The 23826-nt window shown below is 49.8% G+C and overlaps 1 protein-coding gene across 1 annotated transcript in view; it reads right to left on the bottom strand.

Moving 5' to 3' along the window:
- Nucleotides 1–4332: 4332 nt before the first annotated feature.
- The window catches only part of LOC104021494 (FA complementation group G), a 34713-nt gene continuing 15219 nt past the window's right edge, over nt 4333–23826 (bottom strand). Inside the window, 6 exon segments of the mRNA XM_087762676.1 lie at nt 4333–6656; nt 17827–17985; nt 19638–19791; nt 20875–21044; nt 21047–21067; nt 21746–21914. Of these exon segments, the coding sequence (XP_087618802.1) occupies nt 17900–17985; nt 19638–19791; nt 20875–21044; nt 21047–21067; nt 21746–21914 (600 nt within the window). The 3' untranslated portion in view covers nt 4333–6656; nt 17827–17899.

Genomic DNA, 23826 nt, shown 5'->3' with positions numbered 1-23826 from the left:
CGCCCCGTGCTGCCTCGCCTGCCTAGCAACAGCGCGCGCTGACCAATCGAAAACTCTACCCGGTCAGCGCCTCAGCCAATCGGGAAGGCGGAAACGAGGGGACGAAGAAAAAAAAGAACGAGCGCTCTCCCTCCTCCGCTCCGCCCCTCTCCTTTCCCTTCCCAATCGTCACGAGCCAAGCGCAACACCCGTCAGCCAATCGCAGCACCGCCCCTGTCGTCGCTGTTCTACAGGGCAACACGGGTCGGGCAGCCAATGGCAAAAATCCACCAATGGGAAAATCCAGGTGGAAAGTCCCACCACGACGGCCATCCAGGCTAGCCTCGCCTCGCGATTGGCTAGCGCCCGAGGAAAGGGAAACGCGCGGGGAGAGTTGCAGCCAGTCAGGAGGGGCGGGAGGTGGGTGCTAGAGGAGCAGTCGGAGTTCGCTGAGCGCACCTGGCCTTAGCCGGCGGGGTCGTGGGCGCGGGCAGCGGGGTGGGTTTGGTCCCGTTGGGGGTGGTCCCGGGACGGCCTCGGCGAGGCTTTGGGGGGACGCGCTCCAGAGGCTTCATTTCCCCCCGGGTGAAAAGGTGTGTGTAGGGGCCTGATCTTTCCTCTCTGCCCAAAGGTACCCGCGGGGCTCCTTTCCCCGATTTTTTTTTTTTTGCAGGTTTTCTTTTCCCTGATTATTTTTTTTTTTGCGGGGCTGGACTGCCCCGCCAGGTCCTACTGCCACTCATCCCAGCACAGACCCTGCCCCATCAGGGGTTTGAAGCTCTAACTCCCCTTGAACCACCCAAAACAGCCCTCCCGCAGCTCTTTCACCATCACCGGCCACCCCTCCGTGACCCGCTGCCCTCCAAGTACCACTTCCCTGTCTGTTTGGGCACTCACATCCCCACTTGGGTGGTGTTTCCTTAGAGCCAGAAACATTGCTGGAGCCAAGTGGCATTGCACCCACAGCCCTGGCCCTGCTCACGTCAGGGGGGAATCAGGTGTGTCCAATGCCTGTTCTCAACCATCCAGTGCTGGCAGGCACTCCCTTGTTTTCTCCTAGTGTTATCCCAAATGCAGGGTCATTAGCCTGGCATGCAGATGCCAATTAACACACAGAGCCGAGGTATTTTATTCCCTTCATATTTGCACAAAGATGGGTGCTAGGTGGCAGTTCCACAAATCTAGCACACCTTTGTACAAAACTACAGCATATTTATCCTGCTACATGATTAGTATAAACCTGCCCAAATTTACACTTATTGGTTAGTGATTAATATTTCATACACTATTGGTTTACTGTATTTAAATTAGCCTTGCTTGCTATGTAATTTAGCACGCATGCTCCTTTCAGGTGTGTGTGTGGGGGGATGGTGGTGGTGGTGGGGTGTAAGTCTTTTTGGTCCTAAATTGAGTCAGTGGTCGCGATCTCCCCTTGCCACATTTGCCTTTCACCCAGTTACTGCAGTTTTATCAGACTTCATGCTTCTCTGGCCACCATCCAGTCTTTGGTGACAAAATGTTCCCTTTTATCAGCTTCTTAGCTCTTCTTCAAGGTTAGAGCTGTTAGTTTTCCACTGTTCGTTAATTAAACAAATATTTTTTTATCTTTTAGCTCCTTCCTAGATTCCTTTCTCAGAGCACAGGTGATTTGTAGTTTTGCTCAGTGGAAAATTCCACTTTCTGCAGGATAGCACTAGGTGCTTATGAATAATTTAATTACCTGGTGCTCTGTTCCAAGGAGCCAACTAGTACTTAATCCCTGCCTCCTCTCTTCTGCCCTCCTTTTTTTAAAGCCCAGGCAGTAAGGTGAGACTGAAGAAGAGCAGCTGTGGGGCTCTCCCAGCCCAGAGGAGTCTGGCTCTGCTGAATTTAACCTCTCCCAGCAAAGTGGTGTCCCCCAACATCTGTGTTTTCAATCCCCTCTGTTCATCCCTTGCTCTCCAAGATATTTTTTCTGAAGGAACTGCAGGGCAAAGCTCACTCAAGGCCCCTCCAGCATTCAGAGGAGGCCGCAGCAGCTCCTACCTCATGCTTTGCCTGAGCTTTTTCAGGTCCTGTTTCTTCTTCCTCAACTCACCCGTTGCCTTGCAGTTCCCAACCATTTCTTCCCTCTTGTGGGAGGCAAGGATTGCCAAAAGCTTGGTTAATGTGGTTGTGGGACTTTCCTCACCCAAAATTAGCTGCACCAAACACCAGGCAGGAGCCCCTTCATCCCTGCTCACTGTCACACAGAGGGGCCCAGAGCCACTTAGTGCAGTTGGCACAGACACCCCCCCCAGGGACGCAGGGGACACACAGGCACGAGTCTCAACACTGCCACCTTCCCTGGCTAGTGCAGGATGGTAGAAGTCAGACCTAGAGCTGCGTGCTTCAGCCAAAACTACTTCTCTGGGCTCCAAACTATGGTGACTGAGTAAAGCGCCAGTATACAAAGCACAGGTAGGACAGACGATCTGACAAACCCGTTGCCTTATGAGACTGTCTGGCTCTGACACCACTTCCCCGGAACAGGGAGTGCAGAGCTGGCCCCGCTGTGTACAGCAGCGCAGCCGATGCCAACTTCAAAGGAATGAGGAGATATCTTCCATTGATCTCCCACAAACCCAGGGCATAGCCCACAGGCTGACAGCAGCTCCAGGCAGCATCAAGGCCATGACTGCAAAGGTTCACTCTGGAAAAAGGACACAGTAAAACTTAAACTAAATAAAAGCCTCAGCTCTATTAGAAAAGGAGATCTATTCTGTTTCAGTCCTTTGGGAATCCAGCTTTATCCAAGAGTAATTTTGAGTCTTGGAGGAGTCCTTAAAGGCCTCATGCCAGCCTGGTGCAGGGAGACTTCAGCAGGTGGGGATGGGGAGACTACTGGGTTAGCTCGAGGGGTCCCGTCTTGTAATCCCGAGGTAATCCTGTATGCTTCTGGCAAGAGATTCACTGTGTGGGAAGGTTGCCTGCTTCAGACACGAAACCAGGTACAAAGGGAAGGGCCTGAAAGAGAAGAGAGTGTTGCAGCATTAAGGACTGCAGCATTCCCTTGCCACGGTCTGACTAGGAAGTTCATTCTCCATGCACTACACAGAGCCCCTAGCTGTGCCCCCAGCTTCTGCCCTCCCATTCGCCATCACAGAACCAGGCTTTGGCTCCATGTCAGCTCTTTTGTGCCCTGGGGAGTCCTGCAGAGCCACAGCCTGTGGTCTCTCAGAGCAGACATGGGGGAAGCTCCTCAGACACATTTGAGCTGTGGGTGCAGGCTAGTAAGAGCTGAGCTAAACTGTCCACACAGCTTGAAAGACGTGCTATGCTGCTGGAGCTCTCGTGTGTGGCCAGCTGAGATCCCACCCATCCCTCTACACACCTTCTCTGCCCTTCCTGCTGCCCATCCTCCCCAGCAGGGCTCTGGGAGAACTTCTGCCAGTGAACAGCTGCCTCCTACTTTCAGTTCAGTTTCCACAGGGCCTGTACCAGGTAGGAGACAGCAGCTGGATCGCTTGCAAGACACAAAGAGGGATTCAGCCCTTAGCAGGGGAGGAGCAGGTCCCCAGCACTGCTGTGGATTGCAGGGTGTTGCAAAAGAAGCTTAGAAGCTAGATGAGGGAGCTGAGCATGAGGAGAGGTGGTGTAATGGGGAGGAGACCATCCCAGCTGTGTCACAGGCTCTAAGGCAGCCAAGGCAGATGGCATCAGCCCTGCAGCACAGCCAGCCACGCCTCTGTTTGGACACAGGTTGGGGTTTTCCTTGCAGGCAGGTCCGCACTCCTGAAGGGAGGGAGCCTCGGTCAGGACTGGGACCAGCAGGTTTGGCAGATCCTGGCAAAGCTCACACCCCTACAGTGTGTCAGCACAGCTGGAGCACTGAACAGGGGAGGCTGGCCCAAGTGCCCAGGGGTCACCCCTGGGAGCAGCACTAGCCATGCCTGGGCTGCGCTCAGGATACATACAGTCCTCCACTCCCCTCTCCCCTGACAGGCCTCCATACTTGGCCTCTGGACTGCTAGGTATGGACATACCACTCCCTGGGATGAAGCAAGACTCCATCTCTCCAGCACCTCTGTTCTGGGAAAGTAGACCCTCTTCGTGAAAAAGCTGGCTATAGCAGGCTTGAGTTTGGGCAGGAAGAAGAGAAACCTCCAAGATGTCTCAGGGCATGGGTTGTGGGCAGGGTTCTGATATACTCCTCTGACAATAGTTTTGATCTGCTTCTCCAGGGCAGTGAGTTGACCAGGCCCCAGAGGAACATCTCAAGTATGTGACATTGCTAGTAGCCCTACTGTAGTCCTTGGCATTCAAATAAGCGTGGTCTAAAACATGAGACCTTTCTGCTGAAGAGAGCAAAGCAACCCAGGAAAAAGTTGTGGAAATCCTCTCTGTTCCTGTTATGGGTTTATGCATGCTGGCCACCATAACAGGGTCCGACCCAAGGATCCCGCTGATTAATGTAAGGTCTGAGTGAAGGTTTCTGATTCCTCTTTTATTAGTTCTCAGGTTACAGCTCGAGCTGGGTGCCTCCGGAGAGGGACCCCTACCCCAGATCGTGCCCCCCAATTATACCTGTACCACCCAGCACCTGAACCCCAAGTCCAATCACTTAATTCTGGTCGGCGGTCCCTTGATTTCTTATTGGTTTTCTTTGTCGCTGGGCCAGCCGCCTTCTGAAGTTACCTCATTCTCTTGGAATTGTTTCCTTGGTCCTTATCTTCTTCATTCTGCTTGCATCTGCTGGATTCAGCTAGTTCTGTGTTAGCAGCATTAGTTTTATCAAAAAGTTTACTCTTGGTCAGCTCTTGCGGCCTAAGGCTTCAACTACTTTAGCTACTAGTGCTAAGCTACTAATGCTAAACAAGACTATTCAGAGAGAAGAGTACAGTTAATCAAACTCCTCCCTTTGTTTTTTTCAGGCATCTCTGCCCATCTATAGTTGGTCTTGTATGAGGACTCTTCAATACCCTTGTATAGATTTCATAAGCATATTCTGTAAGCAATCCCGAATACAAGTAAAAGCACAGCAAGCTATCAGAAGCATAACAACCACAGGTAAAAGACTTCTTAGCAATGAACTAAAACTACTAAACCACAATGATAATCCCGATCCAGAGAACAAGCTTTGTAACCGCTTTCAGGGGGGTTGTATGCACTTTGGGCTCCTTTGCGGATAGTTAGGTTGGCCACATGATGGGCCAACGACACAAAGGAATTGTGTTCCTTATAACTAAGAGTGGGGGGTATTAGTAAAAGCAGTAAAGAAAGGTATTGTACTAACACAGTTTTGAGAATAACTCTCACAGAATGGGGTTGTCGACGCATGGTTGAGCCCATTTTGGCGATGGTTTGCCCACTGTTTTCAACCAAATGTATAAAAGAAAAAGAACCAAAACACCTATACAAAGAAGGGTTAATACCAGAACTAGGGTAATCCACTCTACTCCTATCTTAAGAGGGTACAGAAGATAATCTTAATCCAATAATAAAACATTGAGTCTCACGGCTAACTCTTCTTCATTGGGCAGTTGGTGCCACCTGCATGCACAGCACCAATTTATGTATCCGGCTGCACCTTTTAATCATAGAATCATAGAATCATAGAATCATAGAATCATAGAATCATAGAATCATTAAGGTTGGAAAAGACCCTTAAGATCATCGAGTCCAACCGTTAACCTAACACTGCCAAGTCCATCACTAAACCATGTCCCTAAGCACCACATCTATCCGTTCTTTAAATACCTCCAGGGATGGAGACTCAACCACTTCCCTGGGCAGCCTGTGCCAATGCTTGACCACCCTTTCGGTGAAGAAGCTTTTCCTAATATCCAACCTAAACCTCCCCTGGCGCAGCTTGAGGCCGTTTCCTCTCGTCCTATCACTCCTTACTAGGGAGAAGAGACCGACCCCCACCTTGCTACAACCTCCTTTCAGGTAGTTGTAGAGAGCAATAAGGTCTCCCCTCAGCCTCCTCTTCTCCAGGCTAAACAACCCCAGCTCCCTCAGCCGCTCCTCCTAAGACTTGTGCTCTAGACCCTTCACCAGCTTTGTTGCCCTTCTCTGGACAAGCTCCAGCACCTCCATGTCCTTCTTGTAGTGAGGGGCCCAAAACTGAACACAGGACTCGAGGTGTGGCCTCACCAGTGCCGAGTACAGGGGCACTATCACCTCCCTGGTCCTGCTGGCCACACTATTCTTGATACAAGCCAGGATGCCATTGGCCCTCTTGGCCACCTGAGCACACTGCTGGCTCGTGTTCAGGTGGCTGTCAACCAACACCCCCAGGTCCTTTTCCGCCAGGCAGCTCTCCAGCCACTCCTCCCCCAGCCTGTAGCATTGCCTGGGGTTGTTGTGACCCAAGTGCAGGACTCGGCACTGAGCCTTGTTGAATCTCATGCAGTTGGCCCCGGCCCAACGATCCTTTTCTGGTTATATTTCCCCAGCCCCAACCTCGATGATGATTTTCCCAACGACCTTTATAACAGTTATTAATACACTACCCAGGATGACACAGGCCACAATTATTGCAGGATAACTAAAGCCAACTGTGCTGATGCCATCTCAGACCTTCCCCTCTTGGAACTGAGCCTGGAGTGATTGCCACTCTATGGTGAATACATTAAATAGGACACTGTCCTTGATTTACAGTCTCTGATGGTCCACTTGGCCAAGCAGGGGGTGACTCCCTGGTCCAGGTGGCTCTAGAAAGAAAACAAAAACGACATGGTTCTGGGATTCCTTCAGCCTTTGTAAGATCAAACAGTCCCGATTTCAATCTCCAAGGTAGGATTGACAGAGTCCTGCAAGGTCGACAGTGGTTCATCTAACTGATGTTCTTTGGGCAGTCGTTTAACGAGAGTGGTGAATCCAGTTATCCTTTTCTGCAACCTTTACAGCAAAGAAGTTAATAACACATTATACAGACCCTCCCATTTAGGGTCCAACTTTGTTTTGCGAGAGTGGACTTTTATCATTACTGCATCTCCAAACTGGATATCATGTACTTGCATTCCAGCTGGTACTGGTTGAAACCATCTGGCTTGTGCCCTATTTTCTAGTAGATGTTTTTGTATCCCCAATACAAATTTGGTAACTTATTATTCATCTCTATCTAAGAGGCTGGTCCTAGCGGGGACAAAGGTCCCAGGTACAGCTAAGTGCCTGCCAAACACCATTTCTGCTGGTGACAACCCTAGAGGTTGGCGAGGGGTTTTTCTAATATCCCATAGCACTAATCCTAAAACTTCAGGTCATTTCAAACCTACCTGACTACAAGTTTGAGCAATTTTAAGAGTCCTATTCATTCTTTCCACCTATCCTGAGGACTGCGGATGATATGAAACATGTAGCTGTCACTGTATTCCTAAACTTTTATAGATATTGTTTAGTATTCCTGCTGAAAAATGAGAACCCTTATCAGATTCTATGGTTTCAGGTATTCTGTATCTGGGAATGATTTTCCACAAGAGTGCTTTGACCACTCCCACAGTATCAGCTTTCCTGGTGGGAAAAGCTTCTACCCATCCTGAGAGCTGATCCATGATTACCAGCAGGTGCTTAAGTCCACACATGGGAGGCATGTCAGCATAATCAATTTGCAGTCTTTGGAATGGGAAGTACGCCCATGGTAGTCCTCCAACCTCCTGTTTGGGTTTTGCATCAGAAAACTTCCATCATGTGGGACAAGAACTCACAATCCTTTTTACTGACATACGTATTCCAGGGGCTGCCCACATTTTTTCAATCTGGTTAACAACTGCTGTCATCCCTCCATGTGTTTTATCATGAAACCGCCTTGCCAAAGTCATTAAATATTTTCTTGGTAAAATGGGTTTGCCCCCAATAGTCCAAATTCCAGTTTCATCTTTCACAGCCTCCCAACTTTCCCATCGATTAACGTTCTTCCTGAGTAACCTCTGCATATATTTGGGCTGGATTATTGATATCTGGCCAATCATCAGCAGAGGGATTTGTTATGGTGGTACACTCATGTATAGGTTGGCGGGCAGCAGCTTTAGCTGCTTTATCTGCCAATTCATTATTTCTTTCAATTTCACTGGATCCTTTGGTATGAGCTAGACAGTGTACTACAGCGATTTCCCTTGGAAGCTTAATAGCTTCCAACAGCATTTGGAATTCAGTTCCATTAGAAATATTTTTTCCTGACGAGGTAAGGAACCCTTGTTCTTTCCATAACATACCCGTTGCATGACACACTCCAAAAGCATATTTAGAATCAGTATAAATAGTTACCCACTGATTATGTCCCCACCAGGCTGCTCTTGCTAATGCAGTTAATTCGGCCCCTTGGGCACCCACTGAGGGTTGCAGAGGTTCTGCTTCAAGTACCTCTAAGTTTCTCACCACTGCATAGCCTGTGTGTCATTTTCCATTCACACAGTACAAAGATCCATCAGTGAAAAGGGTTAGATCAGAGTTCTCTAGAGGTTGATTCCGCAGATCTTTACGCAGGTGGCTGGAGTGAAACACTACCTTAGCACAATCATGATGCAGCTCACCATTGGAGGGAACAAGCAGTAAAGTTGCTGGATTCAAAACGTTACATCTTTTTAAAGTAATATTACCCGCATTTAAAATCGTTAATTTGTAGCGATGCGCTCTTTGTGGGGACAATGCTTGTGTAGCATGTTGCTTAAGAATCAGTTCTACTTCATGCGGGACATGCACGGTTGTTGGGTGACCTAGGACTATTGGTCTGCTGCTTTCTATGATAGTCGTTATCGCATTAACACAGGAATTATTCCCTGCTACTACAGGATCCAGCTGAGTTGAGTAATAAGCCACAGTGTTGAGGGTTAACCAGAAATTCATTATTAGGAAACAGGATGTACTTAATAGACAGTTAGATTGTAGGAGTATAGTCCGATGGATGGTGTTCATATATTAAAAGTTTAAATATAAGCAGGATGTCCTTTGAAATGTCAGTAATAATTGATTTTGGATTCTTTGATGTAAACCAACCAAGGACACTATGGAAACAGTGGACAACATACCTGTCCTTTCTACAAACTATCCTCATTATGATACTAAAAATCACAGCCCCTACTGTGGGAGCCTCCTCTGATTAAAGGGACCCCTAATCTCTGAGCATGCTCTGTAAAGATGTACTTACCTTGTTACCAAATTAAGAATGTATATTAACATATACCAATCAGGTAGCAAAACAGTATGTAATGGATTACGTATGTTATGGTTGTACTGTATAAAAAGGGCTGTTGGTAGAAATCTCACGTGCTTGATTTGTGGGAAACCACCGAGCACCCAGGCTTGCGCAAACCTGAAATAAATAATCAATGTCTCTCCTGAGTGTGTGATTATTGGCCTATTGCACACTGGGCAAAGAATCCGCTTTTCAGACAACAACAGGGCAGCGGTGTGGACCTAGCTTTTGAGTAAGGACTCCACTGGCTACTCCTTTGTTCTTATGCACAAATAGTTCAAAGGGCTTGGAGTAATCCGGCAAACCCAGTGCCAGAGCAGAATCACAAAATCATAGAATGTCCTGAGTTGGAAGGGACCCACAAGGATCATCGAGTCCAACTCCTGTCCCTGCATAGGACAACCCCAAAATTCACACCATATGTCTGAGGGCATTGTCCAAATGCTTCTTGAATGTTGTCAGGCTTGGCGCCGTGACTGCCTCCTGGGGGAGCATGTTCCAGTGCTCCACCCCCCTCTGGGTGAAGAACCTTTTCCTAATGTCCAACCTAAACCTCCCCCCGGCATATCTTCCTGCTGTTCCCTTGGGTCCTATCATTGGTCGTCAGGGAGAAGAGATCAGCGCCTGCCCCTCCTCCTTCCCTTGTGAGGAAGCTGTAGACCGCGATGAAGTCTCCCCTCAGTCTCCTCTTCTCCAGGCTGAACAGACCAAGTGACTTCAGCCGCTCCTCGTCCGTCTTCCCCTCTAAAGCCTTCACCATCTTTGTGGCTCTCCTCTGGACACTCTCTAGTAGCTTTGTATCCTTTTTGTACTGTGGGGCCCAAAACTGCACACAGTGCTCAAGGTGAGGCCGCACCAGTGCAGAGTAGAGCGGGACAATCCCCTCCCTCGACCGGCTGGCCATACAGTGCTTGATGCACCCCAGGACACGGTTGGCCCTCCTGGCTGCCAGGGCACACTGTTGCCTCATGTTCAACTTGCTGTCGACCAGAACCCCCAGATCCCTCTCCGCGGGGCTGCTCTCCAGCCTCTCGTTCCCCAGTCTGTATGGACATCCAGGGTTGCCATGTCCCAGGTGCAAAATCCGGCACTTGCCCTTGTTAAACTTCATACGGTTGGTGATTGCCCAGCTCTCTGATTTGTCCAGATCTCTCTGCAGGGCCTCTCTGCCCTTGAGAGTGTCAACGGCTCCTCCCAATTTTGTGTCATCAGCAAACTTTGATAACAAACCATCCAGTCCTGCATCCAAGTCATTTATGAAGGTATTGAAGAGCACTGGCCCCAAGATGGATCCCTGCGGAACCCCGCTGGTGACTGGTCGCCAGCCCGATGTAACCTCATTTACTATAACCCTTTGAGCCTGACCCATCAGCCAATTGCACGCCCATTGCATTATGTGTTTATCCAGCTGTATGCTGGACATTTTGTCCAGGAGGATACTGCGAGAGACAGTATCGAAGGCTTTACTGAAGTCCAAAAAGATTACATCGACTGGCTTCCCTTGGTCAACTAGGTGGGTAGCCTTGTCATAGAAGGAAATCAAGTTGGTCAAGCAGGACTTTCCCCTCGTGAACCCGTGCTGGCTGGGGCCAATGACTGCATTGTCTTTCAGGTGTTTTTCAGTAACTCCCAGAATAATCTTCTCCATAATTTTGCTAGGCACAGAGGTGAGACTGACAGGCCTGTAGTTACCAGGGTCATCCCTGTTGCCCTTCTTGAAGATTGGTACAACGTTTGCCAGCTTCCAGTCAACTGGGACCTCCCCAGATTCCCAAGAGCATTGAAAAATCATTGAGAGAGGTCTCGCTATGACATCAGCCAGCTCTTTCAGTACCCTCGGATGGATCCCATCGGGCCCCATTGACTTATAGGGATCCAGCTGGAGCAGCAAATCCCACACAAGTTCAGGGTTGGTTGGGAGTTTGTCGTTCTCGCCGTCATGGTTCTCTAGCCCAGAGAACTTCTCTTCGGTGTTGAAGACCAAGGCAAAGAAAGCATTAAACGTCTTTGTCTATGTCCCTGTTTGTGAGGTGACCGTGCTCATCAAGTAATGGGCCAATGCTATTTCTCGCCTGCCTTTTGCTATTAACATATTTTAAAAAGCCCTTTTTATTGTCCTTCACAGTACTGGCCAGCTTCAGCTCCAGTTGAGCTTTGGCCATGCGTATTTCCTCCCTACAGTGGCGAACAGCATCTCTGTAGTCCTCCCATGTCGCCTGACCTTGCTTCCACTGCTCGTACATTTTCTTTTTTTGTCTTAGTTCTAGCATAAGATCCCTACTCAGCCAAGCCGGCCTTCTACCTCGCCTGCTTGACTTCCGACATTCTGGAATTGCCTGTTCCTGTGCTCTTAGGAGGTGGTACTTAAAAAGTGACCAGCACTGATGGACCCCAGCACCTTTAAAAGCTTTTTCCCACAGGACCTTACTAAGTAGTTCTCTGAGCAGCCTGAAGTCAGCTCTCCTCATACCCAGAGTTGAGGTCTTGCTGGCAGTTTTCCTCCTGTTACCACAGATTTTAAACTTGACTGCTTCGTGGTCACTGTGGCCAAGGCAGCCACCAATCGCCACGTCACCCGCAAGACCCTCTCTGTTAGTAAGCAGCAAGTCGAGGAAGGCACCTTTCCTGGTCAATTCTCTTAGTACTTGGACCAAGAAGGTATCATTCAGATGCTTTAAGAATCTTCTGGACCTGCTTGTACCAGCTGTGTGGTATTCCCAGTTGACATCTGGCAAGTTGAAGTCCCCCATAAGGACAAGGGCAGATGACTTGGAAGCATCCCTTAGTTCCTTAAAGAATAACTCATCCGTGTCGTCATCCTGGCTGGGTGGCCTATAGTAGACTCCCACAATGACATCTGCTTTATTTGTCTGTCCCTTAATCCTTACCCAGAGGATCTCAGCTGTGCCATCGCCAACTGCTAGCTCCATGCATTCCAGCCCCTCCAGTACATACACTGCCACCCCCTCCACCTCGCCTGCCCTGCCTGTCCCTCCTGAAGAGCCTGTAACCATCCATCACGGCACACCAGTCACAGGACTCATCCCACCAGGTTTTGCTTATGCCTATGACGTCATACCTCTGGGACTGGGCCAAGGCATCTAGCTCCTCTTGCTTGTTCCTCAGGCTGCGTGCATTTGTGTAAAAACACTTCAAGTGTGGTTCATTGTGCCCGTTGCCTCATGGAGCAGTCTGAGGAATCTCACTAGCACTCAGCTCCTTGAACTTTGGTGTGCCATCCCGTTGCTCATCACTGACTAGCCAGGTATTGTCCCTTTCCCCCTTCCAATCTAGTTTAAAGCTCTATCAATCAGCCCTGCTAGCTCCTGGGGAAAAACCCTTTTCCCCTTCTGAGAGAGGTGCATCCCATCGGATGTCAGTAGACCTGGGGATGAATAGACCATCCCATGATCGAAGAACCCAAAGTTCTGCCGATGACACCAGCCTCATAGCCACGTGTTGATCAGCTGGGTCTGCCTGTTCCATTCATTGTTCTTCCCTGCTACCGAAAGGATCGAAGAGAACACCACCTGAACACCTGATCCTTCAACTAACCACCCCAAGTCTCTGAAATCCCTTTTGATTGACTTAGGATTTTTCTTCGTTATCTCTTTGCTGCTGACATGGAGAACTAATAGCGGGTAGTAGTCTGAGGACCTTACCAGACTGGGGAGTTTTCTAGTGACGTCTCTTATCCTTGCCCCAGGGAGGCAGCAGACTTCCCTGTGGGTTGGGTCCAGTCAGCATATGGGACCCTCCGTTCCCCTCAGAAGGGAGTCACCTATGACAACTACCCTTCTATTTTTCTTGACACGGGTGGTTGTGATGCAGGGGGAGGCTGCCTAGACGACCCCTCCATCCCAGAAGGACCTACATCTGCATCATCGCTTGTCTGCCCATCCAATTCCAGGGCCTCATACCTGTTGCGTACGGGCACCTGGGAAGGTGAGGCAGGCTGAGAGCAGATTCGCCTGCCGCCCCGAGCAGTAACCTGCTTCCATTCTTGCCTGTCACCTGGGTCTCCTCCTTCTGCCTGGTGGCGGGGGTCCTTTGCCTCTTGTGCTGCAGCTGGCTGGTGCATCTGTCTCAGGGATGGTAGAGTATGATTCCACCAGTCAATCTCCTTCTCTGACTCCCTGATACTCCTCAGCCTGGACACCTCCTCTCGAAGCTCAGTCACCAGGCTGAGCAGCTCCTTTACTTGGGCACATCTCCTGCAGGTGAGCTCACTGCTGCCATCACCTACCGACCTGAAACTCGGGCACTCCCTGCAACCCGGGACCCGGACGGCTGCATGTTCCCTCGAACGCTCTGTTTGGGTGGCTGCATCAGTTCTTGCAGCTGGAGGGGCTGCGAGGGACCCTGAGAGTGCAGCTTTTTGCCGGATGGATACCATGGCTTCTGCTGTTCTTAGCTCCTTATAAGTGGGTTGCAGCCTCCGTTTGAAGTGGCAGGGTCCTGCCTGCTTGCCCTGCCTGCCCGAACTGCCATGCCCTATTTGCCCATCCTGATCGCTCACGCTCCCTAGGGGCCCTTTAAATCTCCCGCGGTTGCTCCTGGCAACGCCTCCTCCGTGTCACCCCCGCTCCCGGCTGGTCTCGGCAGGTCTGTGGGTTTCCCTGGCTCCGGGAACCCCCCTTTCCTCCTCAACACGCGCTCGGCCGCGGAACTTACCGTTGCCGCTGCCGTGCTCCTTGCCGACTAAAGGAGCTAAAGCTCCTTTCATAGCTTGGAAAGCCTTAGAATCATAGAATCATAGAATCGTCAAGGTTGGAAAAGACCCTTAAGATCATCGAGTCCAACCGTTAACCTAACACTGCCAAGTCCATCTATACCATGTCCTTGAGCACCACATCTATCCGTTCTTTAAATACCTCCAGGGATGGAGACTCAACCACCTCCCTGGGCAGCCTGTTCCAATGCTTGACCACCCTTTCGGTGAAGAAGCTTTTCCTAATGTCTAAGCTAAACCTCCCCTGGCACAGCTTGAGGCCGTTTCCTCTTGTCCTATCACTCCTTACTAGGGAGAAGAGACCGACCCCCACCTCACTACAACCTCCTTTCAGGTAGTTGTAGAGAGCAATAAGGTCTCCCCTCAGCCTCCTCTTCTCCAGGCTAAACAACCCCAGCTCCCTCAGCCGCTCCTCATAAGACCTGTGCTCTAGACCCTTCACCAACTTCGTTGCCCTCCTCTGGACACGCTCCAGCACCTCCATGTCCTTCTTGTAGTGAGGGGCCCAAAACTGAACACAGTACTCGAGGTGTGGCCTCACCAATGCCGAGTACAGGGGCACTATCACCTCCCTGGTCCTGCTGGCCACACTATTCTTGATACAAGCCAGGAAGCCATTGGCCCTCTTGGCCACCTGGGCACACTGCTGGCTCATGTTCAGGTGGCTGTCAACCAACACCCCCAGGTCCTTTTCTGCTAGACAGCTCCCCAGCCACTCCTCCCCCAGCCTGTAGCGTTGCCTGGGGTTGTTGTGACCCAAGTGCAGGACCCGGCACTGAGCCTTGTTGAATCTCATGCAGTTGGCCCCGGCCCATCGATCCAGCCTGTCCAGGTCCCTCTGCAGGGCCTTCCTATCCTCCAGCAGATCGACACTTCCACCCAACTTGGCGTCATCTGCAAACTTACTGAGGGTGCCCTCGATCCCCTCATCCAGATCATCAGTGAAGATATTGAACAGGACTGGCCCCAACACTGAGCCCTGGGGAACACCACTCGTGACTGGCTGCCAACTGGATTTGACTCCATTCACCACCACTCTCTGGGCTCAGCCGTCCAGCCAGATTTTAACCCAGTGCAGAGTGCACTTATCCAAGCCGTGAGCAGCCAGCTTCTCCAGGAGAATGCTGTGGGAGACAGTGTCAAAGGCCTTACTAAAGTCCAAGTAGACAACATCCACAGCCTTCCCCTCATCCACTAAGCGGGTCACCTCCTTGTCATAGAAGGAGACCAGGTTAGTGAAACAGGATCTCCCTTTCATAAACCCATGCTGGCTGGGCCTGATCCCCTGGTTGTCCCGCACGTGCTGCATAATGGCACTCAAGATGACCTGCTCCATGACCTTCCCCAGCACCGAGGTCAGGCTGACAGGCCTGTAGTTCCCGGGATCCTCCTTCTGATCCTTCTTGTAGAGGGTTTTCTTTCTCTGGACCCCAACCTATAGGTTCCACTTCCTCTGCCTTGGTAGCTTCTGTCAATGGCTTACTTAACTCCCCTAGCTCCGGTACCCAGGGTCTGCGGTATCCTATTACGCCTAAAAATCCTCGCAATTGTGTTCTTTGTTACCGGTCGAGGTATTTCTGCAATAGCCTGGACCTGTTCTGGGTCTACTAATCTTTGTCCTTCTTTTAATTATGAATTCTAAATATTTTACTTCCTGCTGACACAGCTGAAGCTTAGAAAGAGCTGCACGGTGACCTTTTTCCGCTAAAGCAGTACAAAGACAAATAGTATCTTTCAAGCAATCTTCATATGTCTTACTGGCAAGTAACAAATCATCTACATATTGTACAAGTACAGAACCTCCAGGGTATATAATATCTTTCAAATTTTCTCCTTGCCACCTCGGCATGTGATCCTTAAAATAGCTGTGGATGTCAGAGGTGGTTTGGTCCATAAACACACTTGCTGCCAATTAATTATTAAAATTCTGGAGAGTCATTCCCCCATACATCAACAAAGCCTGTTGCAATCTTTCCCAGTAGTCGCTGGGGTGTTCCCATGGCCTCTGTCTACATTCCTGTGCTTTAGTTCAATTTACTCTTATCTCCTCACAATCTCTAATCACATTTATCAGATTTCACACCCACCCACCCCAACCCCACCCCCTTCAGCAATTATCTCTATTTGTTTGATTATTAGGATCAAACTGAGGTCAGGCAGTCTGATTTCGTCCTGCCTGTAAGGTTAATTCTGTTCTTTTTAATTATCTTATCTTTCTCATCTGGATGGAACAACTCTCTCAATAACAGGTTAACATCAGCCCCGGATGGATTATATCCTGAACAAATATTAGAAAATAATGATGCACATCGACCCGCGTCTTCCCTTAACCTGGGCATTTGATTTCCCCACATGACCAAATCCCTGGGGTTCCAGGGGTGATGGGTGTATACATGTAACACTGGAGGTGGGGGAGGAACATTTTACACCCACCCCACACACCCCCACCCCCAGCATTGCAAGACGATTACGGATAGCATTAGAAACCACAGGGCAAAGCCCAGCAGAAGCAGTGGGGACAGCAGAGGCAATCAACAAGTGATACAGAAGGAGGAATATAGGGTGGTGCAGAGACTGGCTCTGCAGGTGCCTTGATTAAATTACTTGCAACTGCTGCAGCTAAAGTTCCTCCTTGAGGTTTTCGTACTCCTTTTCGACCATCCTCTTTATAGCGGTCATATGCCCAATTATCCCATACATACCAATAATCCAATTGCTGAGGTTTTTCATTTTTCAAAATTTTCCAGAGCGTAGCCAATTTCTTTAATTCAAAGGATCCTTCACGGGGCTATACCCCCGCTCCTGTAAGTGCTGGCCAGTCTTCTTTACATAGTGTTACCATCCTTTTTTTCTTTTTAGATAGACCTTTAATACCATCTATTTTTTTCCAGTTTTCTAAAACCTTGGCTAAGGGCATTCCCTTCTCTATGCTGGGTTTATTTCTCATTCTAAAATTTTACGTCTTATGCTGAACAGGCCGCGCAATCCTCCTTTAGTGTGCTATTTTACCAAAATTTAAAATTTTGAGGTGGGAATTTAAGACTCACCAGGTTCAGTGCCTCCCAACACAGCCAATCCCCACACAGGTCCCAGCTGCTCAGCGTCCTACCTGTCGGTTCAATGCCAGACCCATAAAGCTGGACTTGCAAGAGATCGCCAAGAAACCTACAGGTGGGAGGACAGAGGAGCCACCCAGAGTACCACCCCCAGGCTGGGAAGTCAGCTGCAAGTTGTCAGGCCAGCTGCCATGTAGCGCTACGCTCTGCTCTGGCCCACACCAGCCATTGCTGCCTGCTGGGGAGGCCCCTTCTCCCAGCAAGGCTTCGTCACCTGCTGAATTGCACTATGGCCTCCTTGCTCTCACCCAGCTTGGCCCATGCCTAGCCCTGGTGCAGGTATCCAGCTGCTCTCCACATGAGGCAGCACAGACTCTCCTTCTGGGACAGGAGTCCACCTGTCAGCCCTGCCCTGGGCGATGGGCATTCTGGCTGCTCCAGCTTCTCCTCCACTCGTAACATCCGTGGGATCAGGTCAGTCATCTGGCTGATGACCTCATACACGGTTATGGCATCCTGGTGCCTCCTGGCCTGCTCCAAGGTGGACACTGCTTCCAGGAACACCTCGGGGATCCTGGGCAGAGCTGAGCCACCATCTAGAGGCACCTGGGGAGCAAGAGCTATAGCAGTGCTCAGATGCAGAACTGCAGAGCACCCAGCCAAGCAGAATGACCCTGTGCTTACTGGGAACCCAGAGATGCTGCCCACCAAAGCTCAGACCCACTCCCACAGCCAGGTGGAACCTGAATCGCCAGCCTACACCACACTCGCTCTGGTCGTGATACCCATGACTTGAGCAGACCTACAACAGCAGTACTGAACCAGGCAATTTCCAGGAGCACAGAGAAAACCACAGATCCCAAACAAGCAGCATGTTGCAAGCAGACCAGAGGCGCTGTTACCTCCCGTCCTGGAGACACCGCTGTGCCAGCAGGTACTTCACTTCAGAGGGGTGGCAATGGCAAAGGAGAGAAGCTAGTATTGGTGTGTGGACAAGGAGCTCTGGATTAGGAAATATGGACTAGAGGAAGCAGCTGCTGGAGGGTTTTTTTCCCCAGAACCTGTGAAACAGGAACAGACAATATGGTCAACACAACTCTGGCCAAGTCCCAAGCAGCTGCAATCACTTGCCATTTCTGGCATCTGGAGATGCACCCAGATGAGCAGAAGCAATGCACTTCAGAAGCACAGCTACACTGTTCTCACTCGCTACAGAACAGCTGCTTCCAGGAAGAAGAAGAGCAACCAGGATCACACAGGGACAGGCAGACTTCTGCTCGCCATGCAGTATCAGGAGATATGCAAGATCACCCAGAGCACACGGTGCCTCAGGTTTTCAGTTCAAGGTGCTCTGAGCTGCCTGGAACAGCACCTCCCATCACAGCCGCAGACCTAGTTAGACCAGATCTTGGGCCATTCACTATGAGAGAGATCCCTCTCCACAGCTCTGTTTGTATCATCTTAGGGATTTTGAAAAGCTGAAGAGCTAACTCAGTGTCTACTGCTGTGACCTGCTCCTCCCAGGCAGACCAAGGTTGCTATGGCTAATGCACACCTCACAGCCACAATCTGTCTTTTAAAGGCCTCTTTACTAGATACTTTATTAAGAGACTGATACTCTGACACAAGAGTGTAACCTCTTCTCCCAAGCCACCAAGAACATGAACCCAAAGGTCTTGCCACATCCAACAGCCAGGTGCTGAGCAGGATACTTGGATCTAGCTGGGCTCCTTCCTGCCTGCTGCTGAAGGCAGCATCACAGCTGGATCACTGTAGTCTACTTTGGGGACCCCTCCAGGGTAAAACAGGCCCCCAGAAGGCAGGAGCCTGCTTGAAGCTCTGTGCAGGCTCTGCCAGGCAAAAATCAACCCAGAACTACAGGAAGCAGACAAACCTCGTAGAGCAGAGCCAGGGCCTGCAGCTTCACATCAGTCTCTAGTATACTTGGGATATTAATTCATGAATATTTATTGTGAATGGTATTTGCTTTTCTTTCAATCCCCATTTCAAGCTTCCCTCTAAGGACACCCTCACATGCCTCACATTTGCCACCTCCCCGCTGGAAGTGCTATCGCTACCCTAGAGGCTTTTGAGAGGCCTGTGGGCATGAGCTCCTGCTCTCCCTCCTCGCAGGAAGGCCCTGCATCAGCCTGAGCACAGCAAGGCAGCGCTGGCTGCCCCTGGAGCTGCAGGGGTTGTCAAGACAGTGAGCGAGGGAAAACCATGAGCAGGACAGAATGCAGCAGTCAGATGAGATCAATCATCTGTGCTGCGATACCAGGCTACAAAGCTGCACAACAGCTTTGTGTGGCTCCTGCAGCACTGTAATCCAGCGGGAACAACGTGCTTGCAACAAGGCAGGTGCCAGAAGAAAGGAAAATCCTCATAAGCCCCCTGCCAGCCTTCCACTTTATACAAGATCACTGCAGGGCCCAGACACCTACCTAAAGCCACAGACAGGCAGAGGAACCCTGTGACAGTGCAGAGAAAGGCTTAGCTGGGGAAAAAGCAGAGAAGCTCTTTGAATACTGAATGGCAAAGTTGAGACCCAGAGGCTCAGCCCAGGCCCTCTTCCAAAGGAAGAGCCCAGAGAACCTCAAGGGCTGGTTTGCTTGGGAAGAGCAATCAGGATAAGGGCAGGGAGAGGGGGCCCTGGGATGGGAGAGCAGTAGGAGGGAGGCCATGCCAAGATGAGTTTCTCCTCCACACAAACCTTGCAGGAAGGCTGCTGCAATGCACAGGATCTCCTTCAAGTCCTCGGCGCTCTGTACAAGGGGCATGGAGGCCCCCTTGGCAGGCACTCGCCATGCCTTGAGCAGGGAGAGGAGTTCATTCTCCCCACTGCCGCAGCAAGCTCTCCCTGGGTCCTGTGAATACACAGAGGAAAGAGAGCAGGGAATGCTGAAGGGAAGCAGGAAACACCAATCCCAGGGCACGGGGAAACAGAGGTCCCACCAAACCCTTTTACAGTGCTCTCTGAGCTGGGGAGCAATGTCCTACCACCCTCTCACTTCAACTACAACCCACTCGCTACAGTGATTCCTGCCTGGCCCAAGGCAGCACCTCTCCACCTCAGAGTGAGGTGCACCTCGAGGGGTTCCTGGCAAGGCAGATCCAAGTGCTGTCAGAGGGCATTCAAAAAGGTGGGACCCCTCAGCAGCCTTCATGCAACCTGGCCCTCCTGATCAGCAGTGAAAGTTCTTCTACGTCCCACTGCTCTCAGCTTAGTCCCTACAGAGGCTGCAAAAGTCTACTTGCAGCCCCCTTCCAGCCTGCCCAAGTCGCCTGTCTGGCACCTTGAGGTCCAGGGCCCTGGCAGGCAAGAGATATTCTGGGACCCATTAACGCACTCAGGGCCATTAGGCTATGCTGGGACACCAGGGAGAGGATTACTCATGCTAACTGGGAAGCACTGATGGGTTCAGGTCTCCAAATGTCACAGCGACATTATGCAGAGTTGGTTTTACGACAAGCACGGTATTTATGCCAGCTCTGCCTCCTTTAGCAAACCTGTGGGTATTTATATCTGTGCAGATATAGCTAGGGCACACACTGTGGCTACTTGGAAACTCCCAGTGACAGCAAGAAAGCAAAATACAAGCCCCTCTCAGCCAACAGGCTAAACAGGGCTCCTGGCACCAGCTAGTAATTCAGACACTCTCCCTTCAAGGCAGAGCACACAAGCTGGCTCATGCCCACCCAAACAACTCACCCCACACGTGGCTTGGGTGCAAAACACCTGACTTGCCCAGAAAAGCCTTCAAGTGCCAGCTATGGAGTGAATCAGGCTACAAGACTAGCAAGAAAAGAGGGATAGCTGGCTTAAGGATCCCCCAAGACTAAGAGAAGACAGCTAATGCACACTCCAGAGTTGTAGGGGTGGTACCAGCAGGCAGATACTGCAGTGCAGGTAACTGGGAGCTGCGCAGCATCCACCTGTGCCCAGTTACCTCAGCGTTGTTCAGGAGCCTGAAGAGGCCAGCGATGCTTCCCAGGCGGCTGGCTGCCAGCCACCACGCTCCTTGCAGGCCCCCCAGTCAGTGCAAAGGTGCCTGCAGCTCCTCCACAGTTAACTCCTGCATCACCTTCTGCCAGAACTCCTCAGTGCTAAGATCCTGCTGCAGGCCCCACAAGCCTCCAGAACTGAAAAAATAAACAAATAAAGAAACAAACCAAAAAAAAAAAACAGCCATGAGACAACAGGTTGGTGCCCTGTAGCAGACACCCTCCCAAGAGGGAGGGAAAACCTCAAGCAAGCATGGGCTCCTCTTAGCGAGGGAAGGAACAGGGTTACAGGGCTTGCCTGGCCTCAGCGGCATGGAAACCAAGCACTCAGACAGTGGAGTTAATGGCATCAGGTGCAGGAGACAACACACAGTTCAGAGCTATGACTCCAGCTCTGCCAAGTCCTCCCGAGGTCACTTGCCCAGGAGCAAGCATGTGCTAACACTGCAGATCCCCCTCTGACTTGCAGCCTATTTCAGTGAGTTTTCTTTGAAGCCAGCACATCATAATTAAAGAAAACACTCATTTTATACTGTCACTAAAACGTTGCTAGAGAATCGGCACCTTACGCCTTGAAAAGTCCCATTTCCCTTAAAACCTTCAGCCCATCCCTGCAGGTTGCAGCAGGCAGACAGCCACACAGCTGCACATCATCCCTGGCTGCAAGCCACCCCACCTCCTGCCCTTCCCAGCAGAGCCAGGCTTCCTTGCTCACAGCCCCCCCCCCCCTCTCCAGCCTGTCACTGCACATCTCCAAAGCATATAGAACGCTCTCCTTGCCCCGAGGAGCTCCCGTACAGAGAATGATCTCCTTACCCCTGAGGAGCCCCTGGCATATTCCTTCTGCTTCTCCTTCGATAGCAGACTCAGATGTTCCCGTAGTAAAAAGCAGGAAGTTGTAGAGGACAGTAAGCTCCAGAGGCAGGGCAGGGAGGGCAGCAGGCAGCCCTGTGATCACAGCCAACCCAACAATAAATTGAGCTGGCTAGGAAAAACCCAACAACCATCCATGCTAAGGTGTCATCATCCGGCTTTGTGACAACAGAAGTTTCCTGTTGATGTCCTGCAGAAAGTGAAATTTTCCACTTAGCAAAACTACGAACTACTTGTGCCTTGGGGAAGGAATTTGGGAGGGAGCTAAAAGATATGAAAGTATTTGTTTAAGTAATGAACAGTGGAAAACTAACAGCTCTAACCTTGAAGAAGAGCTAACAAGCTGATAAAAGGGAACATCTTGGCACCAAAGACTGGATGGTGGCCAGAGAAGCATGAAGTCTGGTAAAACTGCAGTAACTGGGTGAAAGGTAAATGCGGCAAGGGGAGATCGCGACCACTAACTCGATTCAGGACCAAAAAGACTTACACCCCCCTCCCCCCCACACGCCTGAAAGGAGCATGCGTGCTAAATTACATAGCAAGCAAGGCTAATTTAAATACAGTTAACCAATAGTGTATGAAATGTTAATCACTAACCAATAAGTGTAAATTTGGGTGGGTTTATACTAATCATGTAGCAGGATAAATATGCTGTAGTTTTGTACAACAGCATGCTTGATTTGTGGAATTACCACCAAGCACCCTACGCAGAATAAAGCAATGTCAGCTCTCTAAACTAGACTTTTAGTCTTTCGTTTGGAGGGTTTTTCTCAATTACATGCAACAGTTTTGGTGACCCAGATAGGACTCTGAATTCGGTCTGGATCTCGACTAGGACGTTGCCACCACTGGAGGGAATCGCAGATTGGACTCCAGCTGGCACCAGAGGACTTTCCTCAGGGTCTCCTGTCTTGTGATCCCTCGGTGGGTGGTGAATACCTAGGAGACATCCAAAACTAAGACATTGCTAATTTATTTTGGGTTCATTCCCCAAGTAACTCGTATCTGCTCGAGGTACGGATCGGTGGAGTATTTATGTAAAGGTCTTGTGAATTTGAATATCCCGGGTTATCCCCATGCGATATTACGGTGACGACCGGAGCACGAGGATTTGGTTGCGGAGTACTCCTAGGTGTTTTTGTGATCGTAAAAGATATCTTATTGTGTGGGTATTATAAAATGGGCAACTTGTCATCTACTGAAGGGGGAATCACCAAGAATTCACCATTAGGATGTATTTTAAGTCATTGGAAGAGATATGGTGGTGACTCCCTAACTAAAAAAAAAAAAAAAAAAAATTATGTATTGCAATCAATGGTGGCCTTTATATATTTTGGAAGATCAGGAGAAATGGCCTAAAAATGGAACTCTGAGTTATAATCCTATTTTGGAACTCATGTTATTCTGTAAAAGGCAGGATAAATGGGATGAAATCCCATATGTGGATTTGTTCTTTTCTTTAAGAAATGATTATGAAACAAGAAAGAAGTGTAAATTATTGGTATCTGTTTCAAATGTTTTAATAATGATGGAAGGGAAAAAGAAGCTACCTTGTTGTTGTTCTGCTTGTAGCATTGGGAAAAGATGCATGATGTATAATTGTTGGTTTCTTCTGGTAATGAACAGGATAATGGTTCTTGGAAGAGGGGTGATGAAGGATTTAGCCCTATCGCAGGCAGGACTCGTGCCCAGCAAAATCCAGTGCTACAAGCCCCACTGCGTGAGGCAGTGGAACCAGACAGAATACTGGTACATGTAAAAGTGCCGTTTTCTACCCCAGATTTGATGAATTAGAAAGAATCTGCCGGGTCGTACTGGGATAATCCAGGGAAAGTGTATCGGGCTTTCCAGATGATAGTTGAAAATCATAACCCGGATTGGAAAGATATGCAGGTGTTGCTTAATACTTTATTTCTCCCTGAGGAGAAGAGAATGGTGTTAGAAAAAGCTCCGGAGGACAATATGAGGTTAAATACCAGGGATGGTCTGGATCGTTTTATGCCTGCACAAGAACCTGATTG

Source organism: Nipponia nippon, unplaced genomic scaffold (assembly GCF_047370975.1).
Source record: "Nipponia nippon isolate SJK-2023a ecotype South Korea unplaced genomic scaffold, ASM4737097v1 scaffold_27, whole genome shotgun sequence".
NCBI lineage: Eukaryota > Metazoa > Chordata > Aves > Pelecaniformes > Threskiornithidae > Nipponia > Nipponia nippon.
Note: the sequence above shows the minus strand (reverse complement) of the source record. Positions and strands in the feature narration are given on the sequence as shown.